Source organism: Podarcis tiliguerta (genome assembly GCF_965153285.1).
Source record: "Podarcis tiliguerta genome assembly, chromosome: 1".
NCBI lineage: Eukaryota > Metazoa > Chordata > Lepidosauria > Squamata > Lacertidae > Podarcis > Podarcis tiliguerta.
This window is the reverse complement of record NC_139534.1, coordinates 2,230,345-2,249,484: the sequence shown is the minus strand read 5'-3', so window position 1 is coordinate 2,249,484 and position 19,140 is coordinate 2,230,345. Positions and strand designations below refer to the sequence as shown.

General features: G+C 40.4%; 1 protein-coding gene across 3 annotated transcripts in view; it reads right to left on the bottom strand.

The window, feature by feature from the left end:
• Nucleotides 1–19,140, bottom strand: part of SPAG16 (sperm associated antigen 16) — a 388,967-nt gene that overhangs the window by 353,478 nt on the left and 16,349 nt on the right. For all 3 annotated transcript variants that reach the window (XM_083399945.1, XM_083399947.1, XM_083399946.1), the window contains exons 5-8: nt 12,424–12,561; nt 9,523–9,630; nt 7,663–7,780; nt 4,424–4,493 (exon numbers count right to left, since the gene is read on the bottom strand). In XM_083399945.1, coding sequence (XP_083256071.1) covers nt 4,424–4,493; nt 7,663–7,780; nt 9,523–9,630; nt 12,424–12,561 — 434 coding nt within the window. The remainder of the gene's footprint in view (nt 1–4,423; nt 4,494–7,662; nt 7,781–9,522; nt 9,631–12,423; nt 12,562–19,140) is intronic.

The following is a 19,140-nucleotide window of genomic DNA, read 5'->3' as shown; positions in this document are numbered from 1 at the left end:
ACAGGTGCCTCTTCCTATTCAGTCATTCAGTCATTTTGCACTGCATACCAACCAGGTCATTCTGTACTGCATGATGACTAAAACGTTTTAAAACTGCAATTCCTTTTGGAAGGAACTTGCCTAATAAGCTTTAATGCAGGGGAAGGTTTACAGTGGGGATATAGTGAGGGTTAGACACACATAGATTCCTCATCTCTAGTTTACATAAAATTGTGTTGTGGCACAACCAGGTGACAGGACAGGGTTAGCAGACAATCTTAATGACCTGAACTGGAATAAGTCTTTCCCTCAGGCAGCCTAGTCCAATGTTGTTTAGGACTTTATAAGTCAGAACAAAAATCTTAAACCAGGTTGGTCACATATAAGAAACCGGTGCTGCTCCTCTTTTAAGAGTGACATAACTTGTGCTTGGTATGGTGCCTCACTCAGCAACTTAGCTGCTGCATTCTGTCCTAGTTGCAGGTTCCAGACCAGCCTTAAGAACACTCCCATATACAGCATATTACAATTGTCCAGTTTTCAGGTTATCAATGCATGAGTCACCATTTCACGGCTATCTCTGTCCCAAAATAATCATAGCTGTCAAAGGGAGAGAAGCTGACAAAACTATACTGAAGTCACTGAAGCCTCCAGCAAGAAATGTGAGTCAGGGAGCACCCCCAGACTATGCACCAGCTCTTCTGAGGGAAGAGTGCAACCCCATATAGAAATGAGTACAACCAATGTCTAGGCAATTTGGGTTTGGGGAAGCCTGTGTATAAACTTGCATTATTAATCAACTTCCCATTCTGTAACATTGCATTTGCCCCTTCAAGCAGCAGAACCATTTTACTCACTGCCCACTATCTTGGGGAAAACAAATAAATAAATGCATGTTATCTTACTAAGATTAATACTGGAATTCAGTTGCTGATGCCCCAACGTAACTAAGTGTATACTGGCAAAGTGCAAGAATCCAGTGACATGTAATAGTTTCCAGATTCATTGTAAAAAAAAAACCACACATCCGCATCTCCATAAATATGTAGGCAGTATGTAAGTTTGCATACAGGTATAAACAGGGACGTGAAAAGGCTTGGTAGCAGTTGGTCCAGTTGATGGGTATCTAGACCACTGCTATGTGATGGCTGGGGGACAAGAGTAAGGCATCCCAAAAGAAAGAAGCTTATTTTTTCTCTACTTGATCTTGTTGTAACTACAGCCTGCTGATAGAAGGCTCCTTCTGTGCTTATTTTCTGTGGGCTACGAAAACAGTGTGGCACCATGGCATAAGTAGGATGGTGGAGCGAGGAGAGCGTCCAGCCATGACTGCTGCATGACCACCACTGCTGGTACTCCTTGCCATATAATCCTTGCTCATTCACTCATTTCACCGTTCCACTTCCACCCCATCCCACCTACTAAAGGTACTTAAGAGATTAATTATAAATAACAGTTTTCATCTCCCCAAAACTTGTTTTCAAACATGAATAGAGTTTTTCGAAGAGCCACGCTGAATAGCAGTACAGAGTCATCCTGCTGTTGTGAACTTGGGCTGTCTTGATTACTGTAAATGGGTATCATCTGAAATGTTTCCTGGTGGAGAACAGGAATATGACAAAATAACCTTAATTCCTCCCTCTAAAAATAGGGGTGGCTTACTATCTGGAGTGCTTTAGCAAGGTAGCCTTTTGTTCATAGCCTATAACCCTAGGAACTGTGCTGGTATATAAAAGTGGAATGCTGTTGTTTTACCCCAGGAATGTTACCTCAATAGAGATATAACAAGTCACCCACTAGAGTCAGCAGGCAAAATGAAGAAAATCTGGTGTATAATATACAGGAAAAAACACTGCCTTAGCCACTACAGACAATTAGGAACATTTTTACTGAAATTTAAGAAAAGTATTTTCCCATGATTTACAGGTTTTGCACTGTTCGCTCTGCATCTTTTCAGTGATGTTCCTGAAAATCACTTCAGTAAATTGTGTATCTGTTCTGTTAACTTTGTTCCATTTAGGTCCCAAACTGAGCAAAAGCATGAAACATTCAGCCCCAATATCAACACTAATTATCCTCAGCTATTTTTTGTACACAAAGTCTTTTTTCAATGAAAGCTACATATTATCAGTGACCAACATGGCTAAAAATTTCACTAGGATCACAGCCTTAAATAAAAAAAATGGCTACATCTTGTTCAATCACTTCAGACTGTACCAACATATAAGGAGATTCTGGATGGACCAGACCAAAGTTCCATCTTGCCCAGCATCCTCTACTCACAATGGTCAACCAGATGCCTGTGGGAGACCTACAAGTAGGACATGAGCACAACAGCACTCTCCCCACTTCTGTTCCCCAGCAACTGCTACTCAGAGGCACGTTACTTTCAACATCAGAGTTATGCAGAGCCATTAGGACTTGTGGCCATTATCCCCCATTAGTTTGGTGGCAAATTCCAGTGTTTATTCACAGTATGAATAGTGCTTCTCTTTTATCTGTCCTGATCTTCCAACATTTGGTTTCACCGTGTGGCCCTGGGTTCTAGTATTATGTGAGGAGAAGGAAGAGGAAAACTCTAGCCACTTTTTCTAAAGGACCTCCATGATGCAACCTTTCCTCATAGGAGTTTTTCAGCCCCTTGAACCTTTTGGTTGCTATTTTCTGATCTTTTCCAGCTTAACTTCAACGTGCTTTTTAAGGAGCAGCAACCAGAACTGTATACAATATTCCAAATACAACTGCAATTTAGATTTTTATAACAACATAATAGTATTGGTAGTTTTGCTTTCAGTCCCTTTACTAATGATCCTTAACACACCTTTTTTACAGCTGCTGCACTCTGAGTGAACAACTTCACTGAGGTATTCCTGGGACCATACCTTCTACCTACAATGGACCTGCTATCAAAATATGAAATCCAGCAGCGTTTATGGGGAGGGGCACACTAAACAGCATTCTAACACGTCAAGGAGAACACTTGGCTACCATACTTCTTCTTATTGGAGCGACAGATTTTCTGTGTCGAGGGAATGTGGTGTGTATGGAGTTCAAGCATGTAAACTCCAACCTACAATCTGAAATGGTACACCCCAGTGAGACCTCTGCCTCTAAAATAAACTGTGTACCTACTGATTGAATCAACCAGAATCTAAATCAATGTTTTGTTACACACACACACAACCACTACAAAAAATTATACGCAAAAGGGTTTAGCCATGCAACTATCATAAAATATTATGTGTGGATGCTAAACAGTTTAGCCTGGAAGGAAGTCACACTAAGTTCAATGAGACTTCCTTGTGAATATGCTTAAGGCTGCAGCCTAATCACATTTCACTGCAGTTGCTATTTATTTTTATAGTAAGTCATTTCTATTAGACTTCTGGAAGGTGAGTAAAATGATAGTAATGCAGCAGATAGGCTGAAGGGCTCATAAAATAAAAATATCAATGTTCCATTGCCAAACCTGCAAATATATTTCATAAAGCTACTCAAAGGAAAAGAAATGTCCATGATCAAGATCTATAAAACTTGACACATGCTATGACTTATTGCCAACCTATTTTCCAGTTAAACAATAGTAGTAAAGTGATATTGCAAACAGCATTTGAGTTTCCTGTTTTGATTTTCAAGTCTCCATCCAAACATGAACGCCCTTAACCTTTTAGCGAATTTGCTAATACAAATAACATATAAATGCCGCTCCCTAGTATAAAAATGCAAATTCCTCAAAAAGCCTCCATATTTCAGTTTGTACATATTCAAATTTTGCTTAACATTAGCAATGTTTGTACTTCAAGTACAAACAAAATGTTTTTTAAAACAGAAAAGCTCAGAGTCAATTCAGCCTGTATACAAAGGAATCCTCATGGAGCCAACACTCCCCCTTCCCATTCCTCAGCACATCCACTCAACCCACCAAGCCATTAAGGGAATGAGATGCCTGTAAATGGTTCCCATATCAATGTCTGGCCTGTAACAGGCAGTGTACTGACCATGCACACACCCTGCACGAAGGAAAGCGGATACAAAACTCTGCTGATTCCTGCAGGAATCTCTCTAAGCATGGAGGACTGTTTCTATGGTGGACTAGACAGAGTCTGCAGTATTTAATGAAATGATGGACTATCTCATCCCCAGGGCAACCTCTGCTCCCAGGCAATCAGGAAAGAGAACTGACGCAGTATTAAAAATCCACTCAGTGACATCTCAACTCCCACAGTAGGGGAGATTTAACAATGTTTTCCCACCATAGCCCTTCAGAGCTCACACCCATTTGCCTCGTCCATGTGAATCACTGTGTCTCAAAGCTTAACATTCATTAAATTATTTTAGGGTTTAACATGCAGGAGAATTTTGAATGCCTAACCATTTGCACAATCTTTGAAAAGCATTTTGTTCTGTTCAAGTTTGGGATTTCAATATATAGGAAACCGTTTACCTTTAGTGACAGGAATTTGAATGTAGCTTCCAGACTCTAAGCTTCGTAAAGTGGCTTGTAAACCTGTAATCTGAACAATGAAGGGAAAAAGACATTGAGAACTTTCATTTCTCCCATTAAGAAAATCAGACATATGTGTGAATGCATGTAAAATAATCAGCCTAAAATATCTCAATGTGGTAAGAAGCTGAGTGCATATAGAAATCAATATATTAGTTATCCTTCAACATAATTTTAAACAATGCTTTCCATGCACTCAGTCAGGGTAATTAAAGTGAAGTAAACAATCTTTCCACCTTCTCAAGATCACTTCACATAGTTCGTCAGTAACTCTCAGGCAAAGGGGAATCAGCACTCAAGCTTACAGGTGGCCTAAATTATCCAGCAGGAATTTAGCCTGCAAATTACCACCACACTCTGGCCAAAGATGGGAAATGCAAGAAAGCCAGCTGTATCAACTACAGCTGAGCCAAAATTTATCAAAAGCCATTTATTCTTCAAAAATATTAAGACTTCTCTTTTTCTCACAAAAATGTCACTTTGCAGTGTTTTCAAAATACTCTCCACCATCTACCCTTCATGGTGCCCTGGAACATAATTAAGTTCAAATATCTAAAGGGTTGTCACATGGAAGATGCAGCAAACTTGTTTTCACCTGCTCTGGAGGGTAGGACTTGAATAAATGGCTTCAAGTTACAAGAAAGGAGATTCCAACTAGACATCAGGAAGAACTTTCTGACAGTAAGAGCTGATTGATAGTGGAAGCCCTTGGGAGCTTGCGGACTCTCCTTCCTTGGAGGTTTTTAAGCAGAGGTTGGGTGGCCATCTGTCTTGGATTCTTTAGTTGAGATTCCTGCATTTCAAAGGGTTGGACCAGACAACCCTTGAGGGTCACTTCCAACTCCATGATTCTATGAAGTCTGGAGCATTTTGGTTGATGCGAAATTGTGGCCAGGCTACCCAAAAACAACCAAACATTTAAAGCGCATACTCTGACCAGGAATCCTAGGAACTGTAGTCTGTTTTGGATGCTGGAAATTGTAGCTCTGTGTGGGGCTAATTACAGTTCTTAGGATTCTTGTGGGGGGGGGATCAAATATGCTTTATTTGTATCAATAAGGCAGAGTGATCCTGTGAATGCTTCCAGGGCTGTCTTGCTGAGCAGCCTGAGCATTCGGGAGATCTGCCCTTATTGCATATAGGTTGCCTTTGCCTTCTTGGCCCTCTGCTTTTGCCATGCTCTGTCCACAACTGAACAGGAGATGTTCCTGACAAGGAGGGAAAGGAATGTATCAGATCTGTCCCACACTGGGATAATATGCATCAAACATACATTCCTCACACTGTGCCTAGAAGTGAGGTCACGTACACTTCTATGAAATATATAACGACAGTTGTTTTGCATATTTATACTGAAGACACCTGAGGCTTTAACTCTTGCAAAATCTACCAAGTGCCTCAATCGTTTTAGTGAGGCTAATAAAGGGAATGATGAATTCTGCTCCTTTTCTTGAAATAATGTTATCCATCTATTTAATTGTGTCAAAATTGGGAGAACCTTGGCATTAGATGCTGAACAGTGTTATGAATTTAGCAGCAGAACACATTATTCATTTTCTCAAGGCTTGTTTGAGGCATAAACCTCACTGAAATGAATGGAGGCGGCATAGCAGTGACACTTGGGAGATTCTGCATGGCTGACAATAATATCAGGATTCACCAGTGTGAAAAGAGTGAAACCATTATGCAGTGGGTTATATTATCCTTTTACCCACTGTATAAGTAGGTTGAAGTGACAGAGACACCACTTGCCCTACACATAACCTTGCATTTTCCAAAACTGAAAATAAAAAATAACCTCATTTAAACATGTTTCAGGGTCTTAACTGAAAAGCCAGATATCAGATTGCTGAGAGGCTTTGGAAAGGAAACAGGCCAAACACAGCAGAGCTCTTAGAGCTCTTTCATTGGCATACAGCCTAACACAGTCCAGCGCATGGATCCAATTCTGCTAGAAGTCAGAAAGAACTCAGAGACATGCAATTCTGGCCAGCAACTGTTGATTCAACAGCAGCAGCCAGCAGGACATATTTTAATTCATTTTATTCATAGGTATAGATATATTAGAGAAAAAATCCTTCTGAATTTGTATGCTGCTGGGGTCTGGCATAGTGTGTGTGTGTGTGTGTGTGTGTGTGTGTGTGTGTGTGTGTGGAGATTGGTTTATTAACCTGGCAAAGAAATGACAAGCTACCAATTGCACCTCTGAAGAGAATTTTGATGGACAGGGAGGCTCCTTTCACTTTAAGAAGTGGCTGCTTGCCAATCACCAGATCCAGCAGATGGCACTTGCAAGCAGCAAGGCACAGCTTTCTTCAGAATACAGAATTATCCCTCCCACACCTCAGGTAATCTCTCCATTTTATATACAGTGATATGACCCATTGATTTTAAACTAAGAAGAGCTCTGTGCACTTGACATCCAAGAAAAACTCAAAATCGCTAATGCCCCACGTTCTTTGTGCATTACATATTCTTGGGTTTTATACGTGGTAGGGACACAGGTGGTGCTGTGGTCTAAACCACTGAGCCTCTTGGGCTTGCCGATTGGAAGGCTGGTGGCTTGAATCTGTGCAATGGGGTGAGCTCCCATTGTTCTGACCCAGCTTCTGCCAAGCTAGCAGTTCAAAAGCATACCAATGCAAGTAGATCAATAGGTACTGCTGTGACAGGAAGGTAAACAGCATTTCTGTGCACTCTGGCTTCCATCATGGTGTTCCATTGTGCCAGAAGTGGTTTAGTCATGCTGTCCACATGACCCATAAAGCTGTCTGTAGACAAACACCGGCTCCCTCAGTCTGAAGTGAGATGAGCACCGCACCCCATAGTTGCCTTTGACTGGACTTAACCATCCAGGGGTCCTTTACCTTTTTTACCTATATGTGGTCCACCTTGTTTTTTGAGGATAGAAATGGAAACTTAAACCTGTATGTATGATTAGGATTATGATCCTTCTTTATTTCCCTTCCTTATTTCATCCTCAACACAACCCTGTCAGGGGGGTTAAGCGGAGAGAACGTGACTGGCCCAAGGTCACCCAGTGAGTTTCATGGATGAGTGGAGATCTGACTCCTTGCCTCCCACATCCTAGTACCACACTCTAACCATGACTCTACATTAGACAGTAAAGAGATCAGTGCTTTCTGAATCTCTAGGTTAAACACACTACAGGTTTTTACCTGCCCAACCACTCTGTCTCTTTCTAAGCTTGTGAGCATCTTCTCTCGCAGTAGAATCTCATATTTTTCATTCAACTGCTTTAACAGTGGCTCATATGATGCATAATGTGTCTTCAGTCTACAGAAAAAATAAAGAAAAAAATTATACAATGGTCACAAGACAAGAAATATTCTGTAGCATTTAATTCTCAGAAGAAAGACGTTTCTTGGTTACCTGTAAGAATTATACAATCCAAGTTCTTTCAAACTAACCCAAATGTTCAGGTCTGAAGATTGGAAAAATATTGCTTAACACAAAGTAGAATAGTTGAATATCATTCTAGAGTGAATGTTTTGAATAATTTATTTTATGTAACTGACAGACAGAAAATCAGAAGTCATTTTTATTTTATTTTATTTCTTTTCTCCTTCTCTATTCTTTTGTTTTTTCTTCTTTGTTATCCTCTGCTCTGGCCATTATTGGGATTAAAGGACGGTTGGTGGAAGGACCCTGAGTGAGAGGCAAAGAAGTGAAGATCTCCCAGGGTGAGAGATTGGGAGGAAAAAGGAAATCTCCCAGGTGAGAGCTGGGAGGGTCCACCACTTTCTGTGGGTGACAAGGGTTAAGAGCTACCTTTGAGAGAGGACTCTGCATTTTCTTTTCTCTTTCCTTTCTGTTTTTGTTTTTATTTAGATTAGTTTCTTTTATCTTACTGAAAAAGCTTTAATAAAATCTTATGAAAAACAAACTATTCCAAATGTTAATAATAATAATAATAATAATAATAATAATTTATTATTTATATCCGGCCTATCTGGCTGGGCCTCCCCAGCCACTCTGGGCGGCTTCCAAAAAAATATTAAAATACTGTAATACATCAAACAATGTTGATGGAGGTGGGAGTTTTCATTTTCCAAATTATCAAAGTACATTAAATGAATTAAATATGCTGGTCCATATTAAAATTTGTTTCTTTCTTGCAGATGAATGTTATGTCTATCCCTGGTGCAAACAAAACATATGAACTGACAACCAAGCAAATTACAATTAAGAAAGATCAACTAAAATGTATTTCTCTAGTATTAATTACAACAGAACCTAAATTTAGAATGTTCCACCAAATGAAGTAGAAAGTCAAGTTTTCATTATGGATGGTGAGTCTATTTGCTATGTAATTCACAAGAAACTGTTTAGCACACATCATTAAACAAGTTCAGAAAGTCACAATATTCTTTTTCTGACTTCTACATAGAGAGCCAATTTCTAATATAGGCAGGTTGCTTAGATCTAACTAATCCTCTGCATGTAATCTGTGCAATCAACAAATTTGCCTGCAAAGTGTTTGAAACCTTCTAGAGCTTATCAATGATGACCTTTTTTTTAATGGGAGGCCTGCCCCTTAGGCTGTTTGTTCAGGTGAACATAGCCCCTGTTGTTCCACTCAGTTCCTAAGAGATTTTTTTCGGTCTAAATATGAATGTCTTCAGCAGGTGCTGAAAAGAGGACAGTGAAGGCACCTGCCTGATATCAATAGGCAGGGAATTCCAAAGTGTCGGTGGTGCCACACTAAATGATCACGTTTTTACAGGTGTAGAACTGGTATCATGTGGCACTTTTAAAAGTGTCAATTCTGCTGATCAAAGTGGTTGAGTAGGCACATATGGGGTAAGGCAATCTCATAGGTAAACTAGTCCCAAGTTGTTAAGGGCTTTAGATACTAATAATAACACCTTGAACTGAGCCCAGTAGCAGATCGACAACCAATACAGACATCTGAGCACAGGTCTCACTCCTGTCCGCAATTATGCTGCAGCATTCTGCACTAACTGCAGCTTCCGGATCAAACACGAGGGAAGCTGATCCCGTTTGTAATCGTTTACCTTTTAATGTCATTAATGAGCCTGTTTTTTTCTTGCACCACTCGTTTATGATGCATTCGATGGAAGTCACGCTCTTTCTGCAGTTTTAGCAGTGCTTCTTTAGCTTTGCTGCATGAAAGAAAAAGAAGAAAATAACTGCTTTCTGGATGAAGGAATATAAGACAAAAAATGCAAGGGGACATTGACATGAGATTCTGACAGAGAGGATGGGACAAGCACCAGAATGGTCAAGAAAATCTAAATCCCACTTTATTTTTTGCCAAGAGTCTCTCAAGCCAAGAACTGTTCAACTTCAGGCAAGAAGAAATGGTAGGTCCAAAATGGCAGTTACCACCTAGATCTGCTTTTACTTGTTATGCCGCTAACACCTAGATCTGCTTTTAGTGGTAGTGTTTTATTGGCAGTTTGTAACTAAATTTATCCCAAGTAATCTTAGCAATAAAAAAGTATTTAGAATAATATTTATTAGGTTTGAGTATTTTTAAAAATTTGCATGATCAATTTGGAACTTTCTCGGATTTGAAGCTGTCATGAAAAAGAATAAAACTGCTAGCACATTTGCAATGCTAAACAGGATATAGTATGGTATCAAACTGGATGAAGGATAGTATTCGAGATTCCTGCAACTGCAGGGGGTTGTACTAGACAACCCTCGGGGTCCCTTCCCTCGCTACAATTCTATGAGTCTATAAGTGTACACTACTTTTGGACATTCTCTTTCTGACATTTTGCACTTCAGCTCATTTAGATGGTTCTTTTATTACACCCTCCCCATGCACAACACTGCTAACTTACTACCTTTAACAGCATGCATTCAAATCAGCAGGGAATACTGCTGAGTAAACTTGCTTAAGCACGCACTGAAATCATGGTGAAGTCTCAGACGAAATTAATGGACTATGCAGAATTGGACAAAATGACAGGAAGGATTCAAAACCTGCGGGACCAGAGATTTACAGAAGATTGGAAGAAGTATATGAATTATTTGAAGAGCAACTGTAATCAACAAATTACGCTAGTAGGACTACAAGAAGTTTTGTAAGGAGAATTATACGAAGTGTTACAAAGTAGAAAAAGATAAGAGATATTGGTTCTGAGTTTGAAATGTAATAGGGAAGATAAGAAATGCATACTGAGAGATTAGATTAGAAAATTTTCAGACAGGATTGATGGAAGTCAAAAATTTGAATAATATGTAAAAGTATGTTTAATTACTGTTGAAAATGATATGTTAAAAAAACTAATAAAAAATTATATATAAAGAAATCATGGTGAAATCAGCTTCCTTATTTGTGCCCCTTCTCTTTCCTATTTCCCTTTGCACTGGATTCAGTTTCTGGAATACACGCTGGCATTGAACACTCTTATCTGATATACTGTAGTGCAGCCATTTCCTGTTACTGTCCCTCATTCTGAAGCTACGTACTTCAAGTACTCTAGACCTGAAGCTGCTAGATCACATTTTGATTGACAGTATACTTGTTAACCTTGCTGAGTGTGTTTCTGGTCCTGGGTACCACAAACAGGGACAACTGGTCAACATATCTGATAGTAATGTCTACAAGGAAGCGTGTTTCCAAAGAAATATTAGCACCTTGAATATCAAGCTCACGAAACTACTGCTGCCTAGGACTTCCCCCCTTTAAGTGCTAATGCATTTCATTTTCTGTCTGGAAGGAGCATGCAAGACAGATGCAGCAAACATTTTAAGGACAAATGCTTACTGCTGCCTCTCCCCAACACGGTAGATCTCCCTCTCTCACATGAAACATGTAAATTATTTAGTGTTTTGTGATTTTTTTCCTGTATGGCATGCATTCTCAAAAGCAAATCAATAATGCTATAAAGGTTCCTGTTCCTGTATAGCCAACTCATAGATCCAATATGGCCTTCAAAAATTGTGAAATGTAAAATTTAGCAAACATACATGCATTCATTAAAATGGCTGCAGCATGCAATAATTTCTTTTGTAAATAGTTATGCTTTTTATTTGTACCCCGCAATACCTTTTAGGCTCAGAAAATTGACAGGATTTAGTTACATATAAACATAAACTGCTTAAGTAACATGGCATGTATCTCTGGTCAGTCTGCATTGCCATCTTTTCTAAACGCAATGGTTTACACCTATATTAACTTCAGCACCACAATGTTATTATTTAGACCTATTCATATATAACAATCCCAGTGCAATTAAACTACTGCTTATCTTTACATGGTTCCTGTTCTGGATATTTTTTTAAGCTGATATACTATATGTCTTTGTATAGAGCAAGGAAGTGTAGCAAATAAAACTTTTTTAAAGGCATGGTACCAAGCCACCTTCCATCCATTTATTTTATTTTACTTAATTATACAATTAGCTGAGAACCATTTGAACTGGAAAGCCTGGACGCCTTCAGAAGGCTGAACAAAAGCTTTGCTTTATGGGTTGATTGTGTTTCTGATTACCAGCCACAAATACACACACACACACACCCTGCCCATCTGACTGGGTTGCCCAACCTGAATACTAGCCTTTCTCCCCATGAACCCACTTGATCCCTTCAAGTTTAGACCCATGAATTGTGATGGGTCTGCAGTTTTGTGTAATGGCTTTCCCAGCTCTCTCCTGTCAGCTAGCCCCAACAAGGTTCTTAGAATTCCATAAATCTGCTCACTTGGCAGCTTATTATAACATGTTCATGTTGGGCACAGTCTAGTCAGACATAAGCACTCTTAAATCACTTTTACTTCAATGCTCTTTGCAATTAAAGCTGTAAGTTCTGTAAATAAATACATTCAAATCTTGTTGAACACATGCTTAACTTTCCTTTTGAAATTAACAGAAATTGTGGTTAATTCGGCAGGATCTTTCCCCAGGTGAACAGCTGAAAACCCATTAACAATAACAAAAACCTACTTGGCTGCTATTTTATAGCTCTCCATTTCCTTCTTGAGATATTTGTTTTCCCTTTCCAAATGTTGATTGCAGGTGTATGCATCTGGAACAAATCCAATGTCTTTAGGTTCAAGTATACCTCTCTGCATTAGCTCATACCTGAAATTAAAATGAAAAGTGTTTCTTTTTCTCCCTCTCTTCCTGGCCCCAAGGATTAGAAAGATCCATGAGTGGAGCGCCCAGTTGTAGACTGATCAAAATAGAGTTTACTACTTGATGGGAATGTTAAACACAGCAGGAGACCCATAGGTTAAAATACAATATACTTCCTCTTTCTAGAAAGCTATTACAATATTGTTGTCATTGCTTTAGAAAATTCAAGAGGAAAGGGAACACTTAGCAAGAAATGCATTAAAATTAAAACATGTCGTAGTTTAGGGGTGTTCATTGAACCAACACTGTCATTAGAGTCTCGATGCCTCAGTGGCTCAAAGTTGTTGCTTTTTTATCAGCTTCTGCTGACCATACCTAAATGGAAATAGCTTGGTCACAGTTCACCATAGTCTAGTAACCTTCCTTTTAGTTTTATTGCAATGTGTTGTACATGAAGTTGCCTTGAAAAATGATACAGAAACTGCAGCTGGTCCAGAATAGGGCTTCTACTCAAGATGAAGAACTATCCCTTCTACCAACCAACAGGTTTGGGGCTGCCTTGTTAACCTGCCCTGTAGCAAAGTAGAGCTGCTGTTTACCAGTTATTCCAGGTCATCCATGAAAACTATCATCCATGATTTCAGCTAGGATGAGCAAGCTGAACTGGCCTGTGTCACCAAGATCTGAGGAAATGAGCTGGGTGGAATTGATCTTTGTGGGTCTGGATAGCTTAGTTAGAGTGTTAGAGTGTGGTGCGGATAACACCAAGGTTGCAGGTTCGATCCCCATATGGGACAGCTGCATATTCCTGCATTGCAGGGGCTTGGACTAGAAGATCCTCAGGATCTGACCCAGCTTTCTCTGTCTATGTTATCTAGTTCAGAATCAAAAATAGGTGGGAGGGTAAGGGAAGCAAAGATGCTATTTTGCCTCACCAGGAGATCAGTTCACTCGGGTACTGAGTTTGAGTTTGTACCTTGTGTTGGACCAGAGAGACAGATCACAAATTCCATGGTGTTCCAATCATCCCACTGCCCAATAGTCTCCCTTCCTGAATTGGCTGATAGGCCCTCAAGAATGCTGTCCTGTGGGTTTTAAATAGCTATGTTAGGAGTGTCTGGGGTTGGGGCAGGTGGCCATTCTGATAACAATGGGGCTGTCACAAAAAGCATTGTCCAACACATTTTGCAACACACACTCTTGAGCCAATATTTTCAACCAAGTGGGAGGTTGTTGGTCTGGAATGAGGGGAGGGGCTCTGTAACCCTGTTGTCATGGTCAGACCACTTTTTAATGTTTTAAAAAGGCACACCATGCAAGACTGAACTAAGCCCAACCATACAAAATACAGGGCAGGAGACACATTTCCCCCTTATACCACTGCTATGTAAAGACTCCTAAACTGGATCCTGAAACAGTTCACACATTCAGGTCTTTGAATACTAGGAGCAAATAGGTTACTACAAGAGCTCTTAAAATGCCATTTTTTATACTTATAAACTGAGAACTGAGCCCAAACTAACAAAATGAATTTCAATAGGGACAGATGCAAGGTGCTGCGCTTAGGCAGTAAGAACCAGATGCACAAATATAAGATGGAGACACCTGGCTTGCCAGTCGTACATGTGAAAAGGATCTAGGAGTCTTGGTGGATCACAAGCTTAACATGAGTCAAAAGTGCGGTGCAGCAGCAAAAAACAAACAAAACCCTAATACTATTCTCAGCTGCATTAACAGAAATATAGTGCCCAGATCAAGGGAAGTCATAGTGCCACTCTATTCTGCCTTGGTCAAACCACATCTGGAATGCTATGTCCAGTTCTGGGCATCACCATTTAAAAAGGATATTGAATGTGCAGAGGAGGGTAACCAAGATGATCAAGGGTCTGGAAACCAAGCCTTATGAGGAACAGTTGAAGCAGCTGGGTATGTTTAGCCTGGCAAGGAGGAGGCTGAGAATGTGATATACATCTTCAAATATAGTAAGGGTTGTCACATGGAAGAGTGAACAAGGTTGTTTTCTGCTGCTCTTGAGGGTAGGACTCAAAGCAATGGCTTCAAATTACAAGAAAGGAGATTCCAACTAAACCTCAGGAAGAACATTCTGACAGTAAGAGCTGTTCAACAGTGGAATGGACTCCCTCAGGAGGTTGCATGTAGACTCTCCATTGGAGGTTTGGCCATCAGTCATGGATGCTTTGGTTGGGATTCCTGCATTGTGGGGGATTGGACTAGACCCTTGGGATTGCTTCCAACTTTATGATTCTCTTATTCAGCTTTCAGAATGAAACAGTAACTTGCTCTTATACATGCTGTGCCTGACCTCCAGATCAAAGTATCAAAAGCTTCAATGACAGGAGATAAAAATTAATTAGATTCTGAAACTGCAGCACCCCCAACACCCTTCAAAAGTCAGAACAGAACAAATACATAGTTAAAATACACTGAAAAACTTATAAGCATATTATTGGGGTGGGTGGGTGTTGAATGCTAACTATTTTGTGCAAAATTTTATTTGCTCTTGTTCTAGGCTTGTATAAGCAGTTACAAGCAGACTACAATTCTGGAAGTAATAACAGAGTCAATGATTGTATTAAAAGAACACAGGGACGGAGCCAGAATTCATTCATCTTTTAAATGAAGCCAGCACCACTCTAATTTTGCCTTAAAGTAGGTAGTGGACAATTTGCACTGCTTTTGACCTTCTTGGAACCTCATCATGAAGGCAGACACATCTCTGCTGATTGTATCCAAATCAATGTAAAGGGTAAAGGGTAAAGGGTAAAGGGGACCCCTGACCATTAGGTCCAGTCGTGACTGACTCTGGGGTTGCAGCGCTCATCTCGCTTTATTGGCCTTGGGAGCCGGCGTACAGCATGACTAAGCCGCTTCTGGCGAACCAGAGCAGCGCACGGAAACGCCGTTTACCTTTCCGCCGGAGTGGTTCCTATTTATCTTCTTGCACTTTGACATGCTTTCGAACTGTTAGGTTGGCAGGAGCAGGGACCGAGCAATGGGAGCTCACCCCATCGTGGGGATTCGAACCGCCAACCTTCTGATTGGCAAGTCCTAGGCTCTGTGGTTTAACCCACAGCGCCACCAATGTCCCTAGAAATCAATGTATACGAAAGGCATAAAAGCTGCATTAAATGGGAAGAAAATATTAAAGCAATATGTTAAAACAAACACAGCAGCAAGTCTAAAAGTTGAAATCATTTGAAAAGAAGTGTGTTCACTTCCTGGTTGAAGCAGGATTTTAAGGCCTGTTAAGTTTCTTTAGGGAAGGTGGTGTAGCTCTGGCCATAGGATTTCATCCTATGTGAAAGGAAGCTGAGCTGGTGTACAAAGTGACTAAGAGCTATGAATCAGGGAGTTTCCAGTTTGAAACTAACTTCTACCAAGATCTCATGAGGTGGTCTTCTGTAAGCCACACTCAGCCTCAGTCCTCCCCATCTGCAACATGGGGGATAATACTGATTTTACCTTACAAGGTTGTCACTAAGACAACAACTAGAAATACATGTGAAGCGCTATGGGATCTATGTGAAATAGTTATGATTATGAAAAAGCTGACACTCAAAGCAACACATCTCCAACAGAGTATGTGCAGAGAACCTGGTGGCTTGAGTAGTCTCACTTGGTGCACAATTTCTGGAGAAGCAATAATACTGCATGGCGAACAGAAGCCCTTTCCAGGCTTTCCACTCACTTAAAAATCAATATGCAAGCAGGGAAAGTGAGGAAGAGCATGCTGAACTAGGTCTGTCTCCATCTCTATCACCCATCATGAGTTGGAGGATGAACATTTGAGGCTCCTTGTGCAATTTAGACGGGTTCAAAACTGTGTGCCAAAGTTTAGAAGTTTCTCTCCAACTCATGGTGGTTGATGGGGATGACAACAGGGCATCGAGCTTAGCATGCTTAGCCACCATTCTTGTGCTAGTTTTACACATTAGTAGAATAGCTAAGAGGGCTTGAGTCTCATAAAACCTCTGACTTTCCCAGAAGGCCCTTACAAAGATTCCACCAAAGGTACAGTAATGTGCAAGGGACTCAGGCGGCAGGGGGTGGGGTGTAGTTTTAGGCTGCCCTTTGCACTGGGTTTCAAGCTGAAGCTGCAGAACACTTGTTTGATGAGTCCAACCTTTCTTGAAGACTAAATGCAAGGACTGAGGATCAGGAAACTGGGTAAAGGAACAGAAGAACCAGGACTATTATGGGTTGGGAGAGAAAAGCACAAAGTGGCAGCTGGGAAAAAAAATAAGGAAGTGTGGAGAATAAAACAGGGAAGAGGAACACCATGTATCTTGGAGGAAAAGTGGAATATAAATGTAACAATAAAAAAGGAAGATTCCTTCATTTAGCACATTCTTCAGCCTTTACCTATAGACTCTCGAATGCGCTCCTCCCTCTTCTGACCCTTCTATTCCAGCCCTTCTCACAAATATAACATTTCTACACATAACACATAGCGTAATCTTGCAAATCTAGTGGCAGCGTGGGCACCGCCTTCCCTGGGCTCTGCCTTGGCGACCTGCTCGGGAGCCTCCTGCCCCTTGGCTCCCTTGCAGCAGCAGCAGCAGCCTCTGCCACCAAGGGGGGGGGAGTGTGTGGTGCCCCAGACACTGCACCTCATGATGCAAACTTAGAGGGCACTTGGCCCAAAAAGCTCAACAATGCCAATCTATTTTAGGGTTTTGTTGTCTTAAGTTTGGGTTAAAAAAAAAGGGGGTTGTCTTATACATGGGAAAAAATACAGGAAAATCGGGGGGAGGATTATTATATCCAGAAAAATATGGTACTTATACTGAGTAAGAGTCAGGTAAGAACAGCAGAAGGGGGCTATTGTCCTCATTTCCTGCTTGTGGTGTCTGATGGGCACATGCTTCATCACTGTGAGAAAGAGGTTGCTAGACTAGGTAGGCGCTTCGTCTGATTTAGCAGGGCTGTTCTTGCAGAGTTTATCAACCCTAAGGCATCATTCTTCGGGTCTGATGTGACAGGAATTTTGTCAATCCATAGAAATGGCTGCCCACCCACTCCTGGGGGTGGGCGCAGTTGTGGCCCGTTGGAGTAGGCCCAAATCCTGGGTAAGCAACGCTGGGCAGGGTGGCCGGCAGTTGGCTGGTGGACCTTCCTGTCAGCCCGGAATTTGAATTTGGGCCAGTCAGGCCAGGATGGGTAGACAGGGCTTGGGAGAAGACCAGAGTAGAGCAGGCTTTGCTTTGGTCCACCCCCATCCACAGAAATGTAAAGCTCAACATTACAACACAGGTAAATTTCCATGTATAGTCTTAAACTGCAAAATATAGATTTGTACAAATGACAAAAAAACTGAATTTATGCCACTCATTTTATAAAGAAAATATTCTAATTGGTTCATACTTTGGTTTTATTCCTCTATTAAAACAAACTGAAAGTTAAAAGATGAAACTTTTATATAAAATTAGATACTTGAAATACTCAGAATTCTCAAGCTGTGAGATAAACACATTAATTACCTTGCCTAATTTAATTAAAGATTAATTCTTAAACAGGCTTTCATATCTAAGAGGTCATTTAATAAATGAGCTGAGCTCTTATAGGTGCAAATGAATCAACTTTCTCAGCATTAATTATTTTCTCATTTTGAATCCCATTAGAGTTTGATCACAGCATGGATCTGCTGTATATTAGCAAGAGAAAGATACTTGTACAAAGAAAATGTGATAAATGTAATTTACTTTCAGTTATTAATGATGTTAATTAACAATGTAAATGCAATTTAAAAACATTCATAAAATACATGTTTAGGGCATCAGTTCACAAACCATTAAACATGATGCTTTAATACCATAAACACTAATCAAGAAATCACTTGTCTATGTGTGCACCCTCAGACTCAAAGTAGTCTATTAATTTACTTACTACATTTATATCCCACCTTTCCTCTGAAGTGCTCAAGGTGATGTACACAGTTTCCCCCCTCACTATTTTATCCTTGCAAAAACCCACTGAAGTACGTTGGGCTGAATGACTATGACTACCAATCCAATGACTATGACTACTGAGCCAATTAGTTTCCCGGCTGAATGAGGATCTGAACCCTAGTCTCCCAGTTTCTTGTTCAACATTCTAAACATTATTAAAAGATAATAGTCTCATAGAAATACAGAAAAACAATAGAACTTTTGAAAAACAGAGTATTTCCCCCTCTGTAGAGGAAAAGGTTTGAATTAAAATAAAACTTTTTTCTGCACTGGGGAGGGGGGAGAAAAATGTGTTTGGCCAGCCCTCTGCTTAGGGGCTTTCAAAAGTGCACAGGCATGAGAATACAGGAGGGCAGCTGCCCCTCTAAATCAAGTAAATAAATAAAAATACTTAACTAACTGACCAATTGTGTCACAGAAAACTCCCTTCTTCCCCCAAACATAAAGCCTGTCCCCCTAAAATAAATTCTGGATACACCCATGAGCACAGGGCTGGCTGCGCCACCAGGCTCTGTGGTTCCTAAGTACCTGGTAGTCAGTTCGCTGTCAAAATACCTTGTATGGAACTATAGCCACCTCAACACCAAGGCGAACAATTAATATTAATTGACATTGT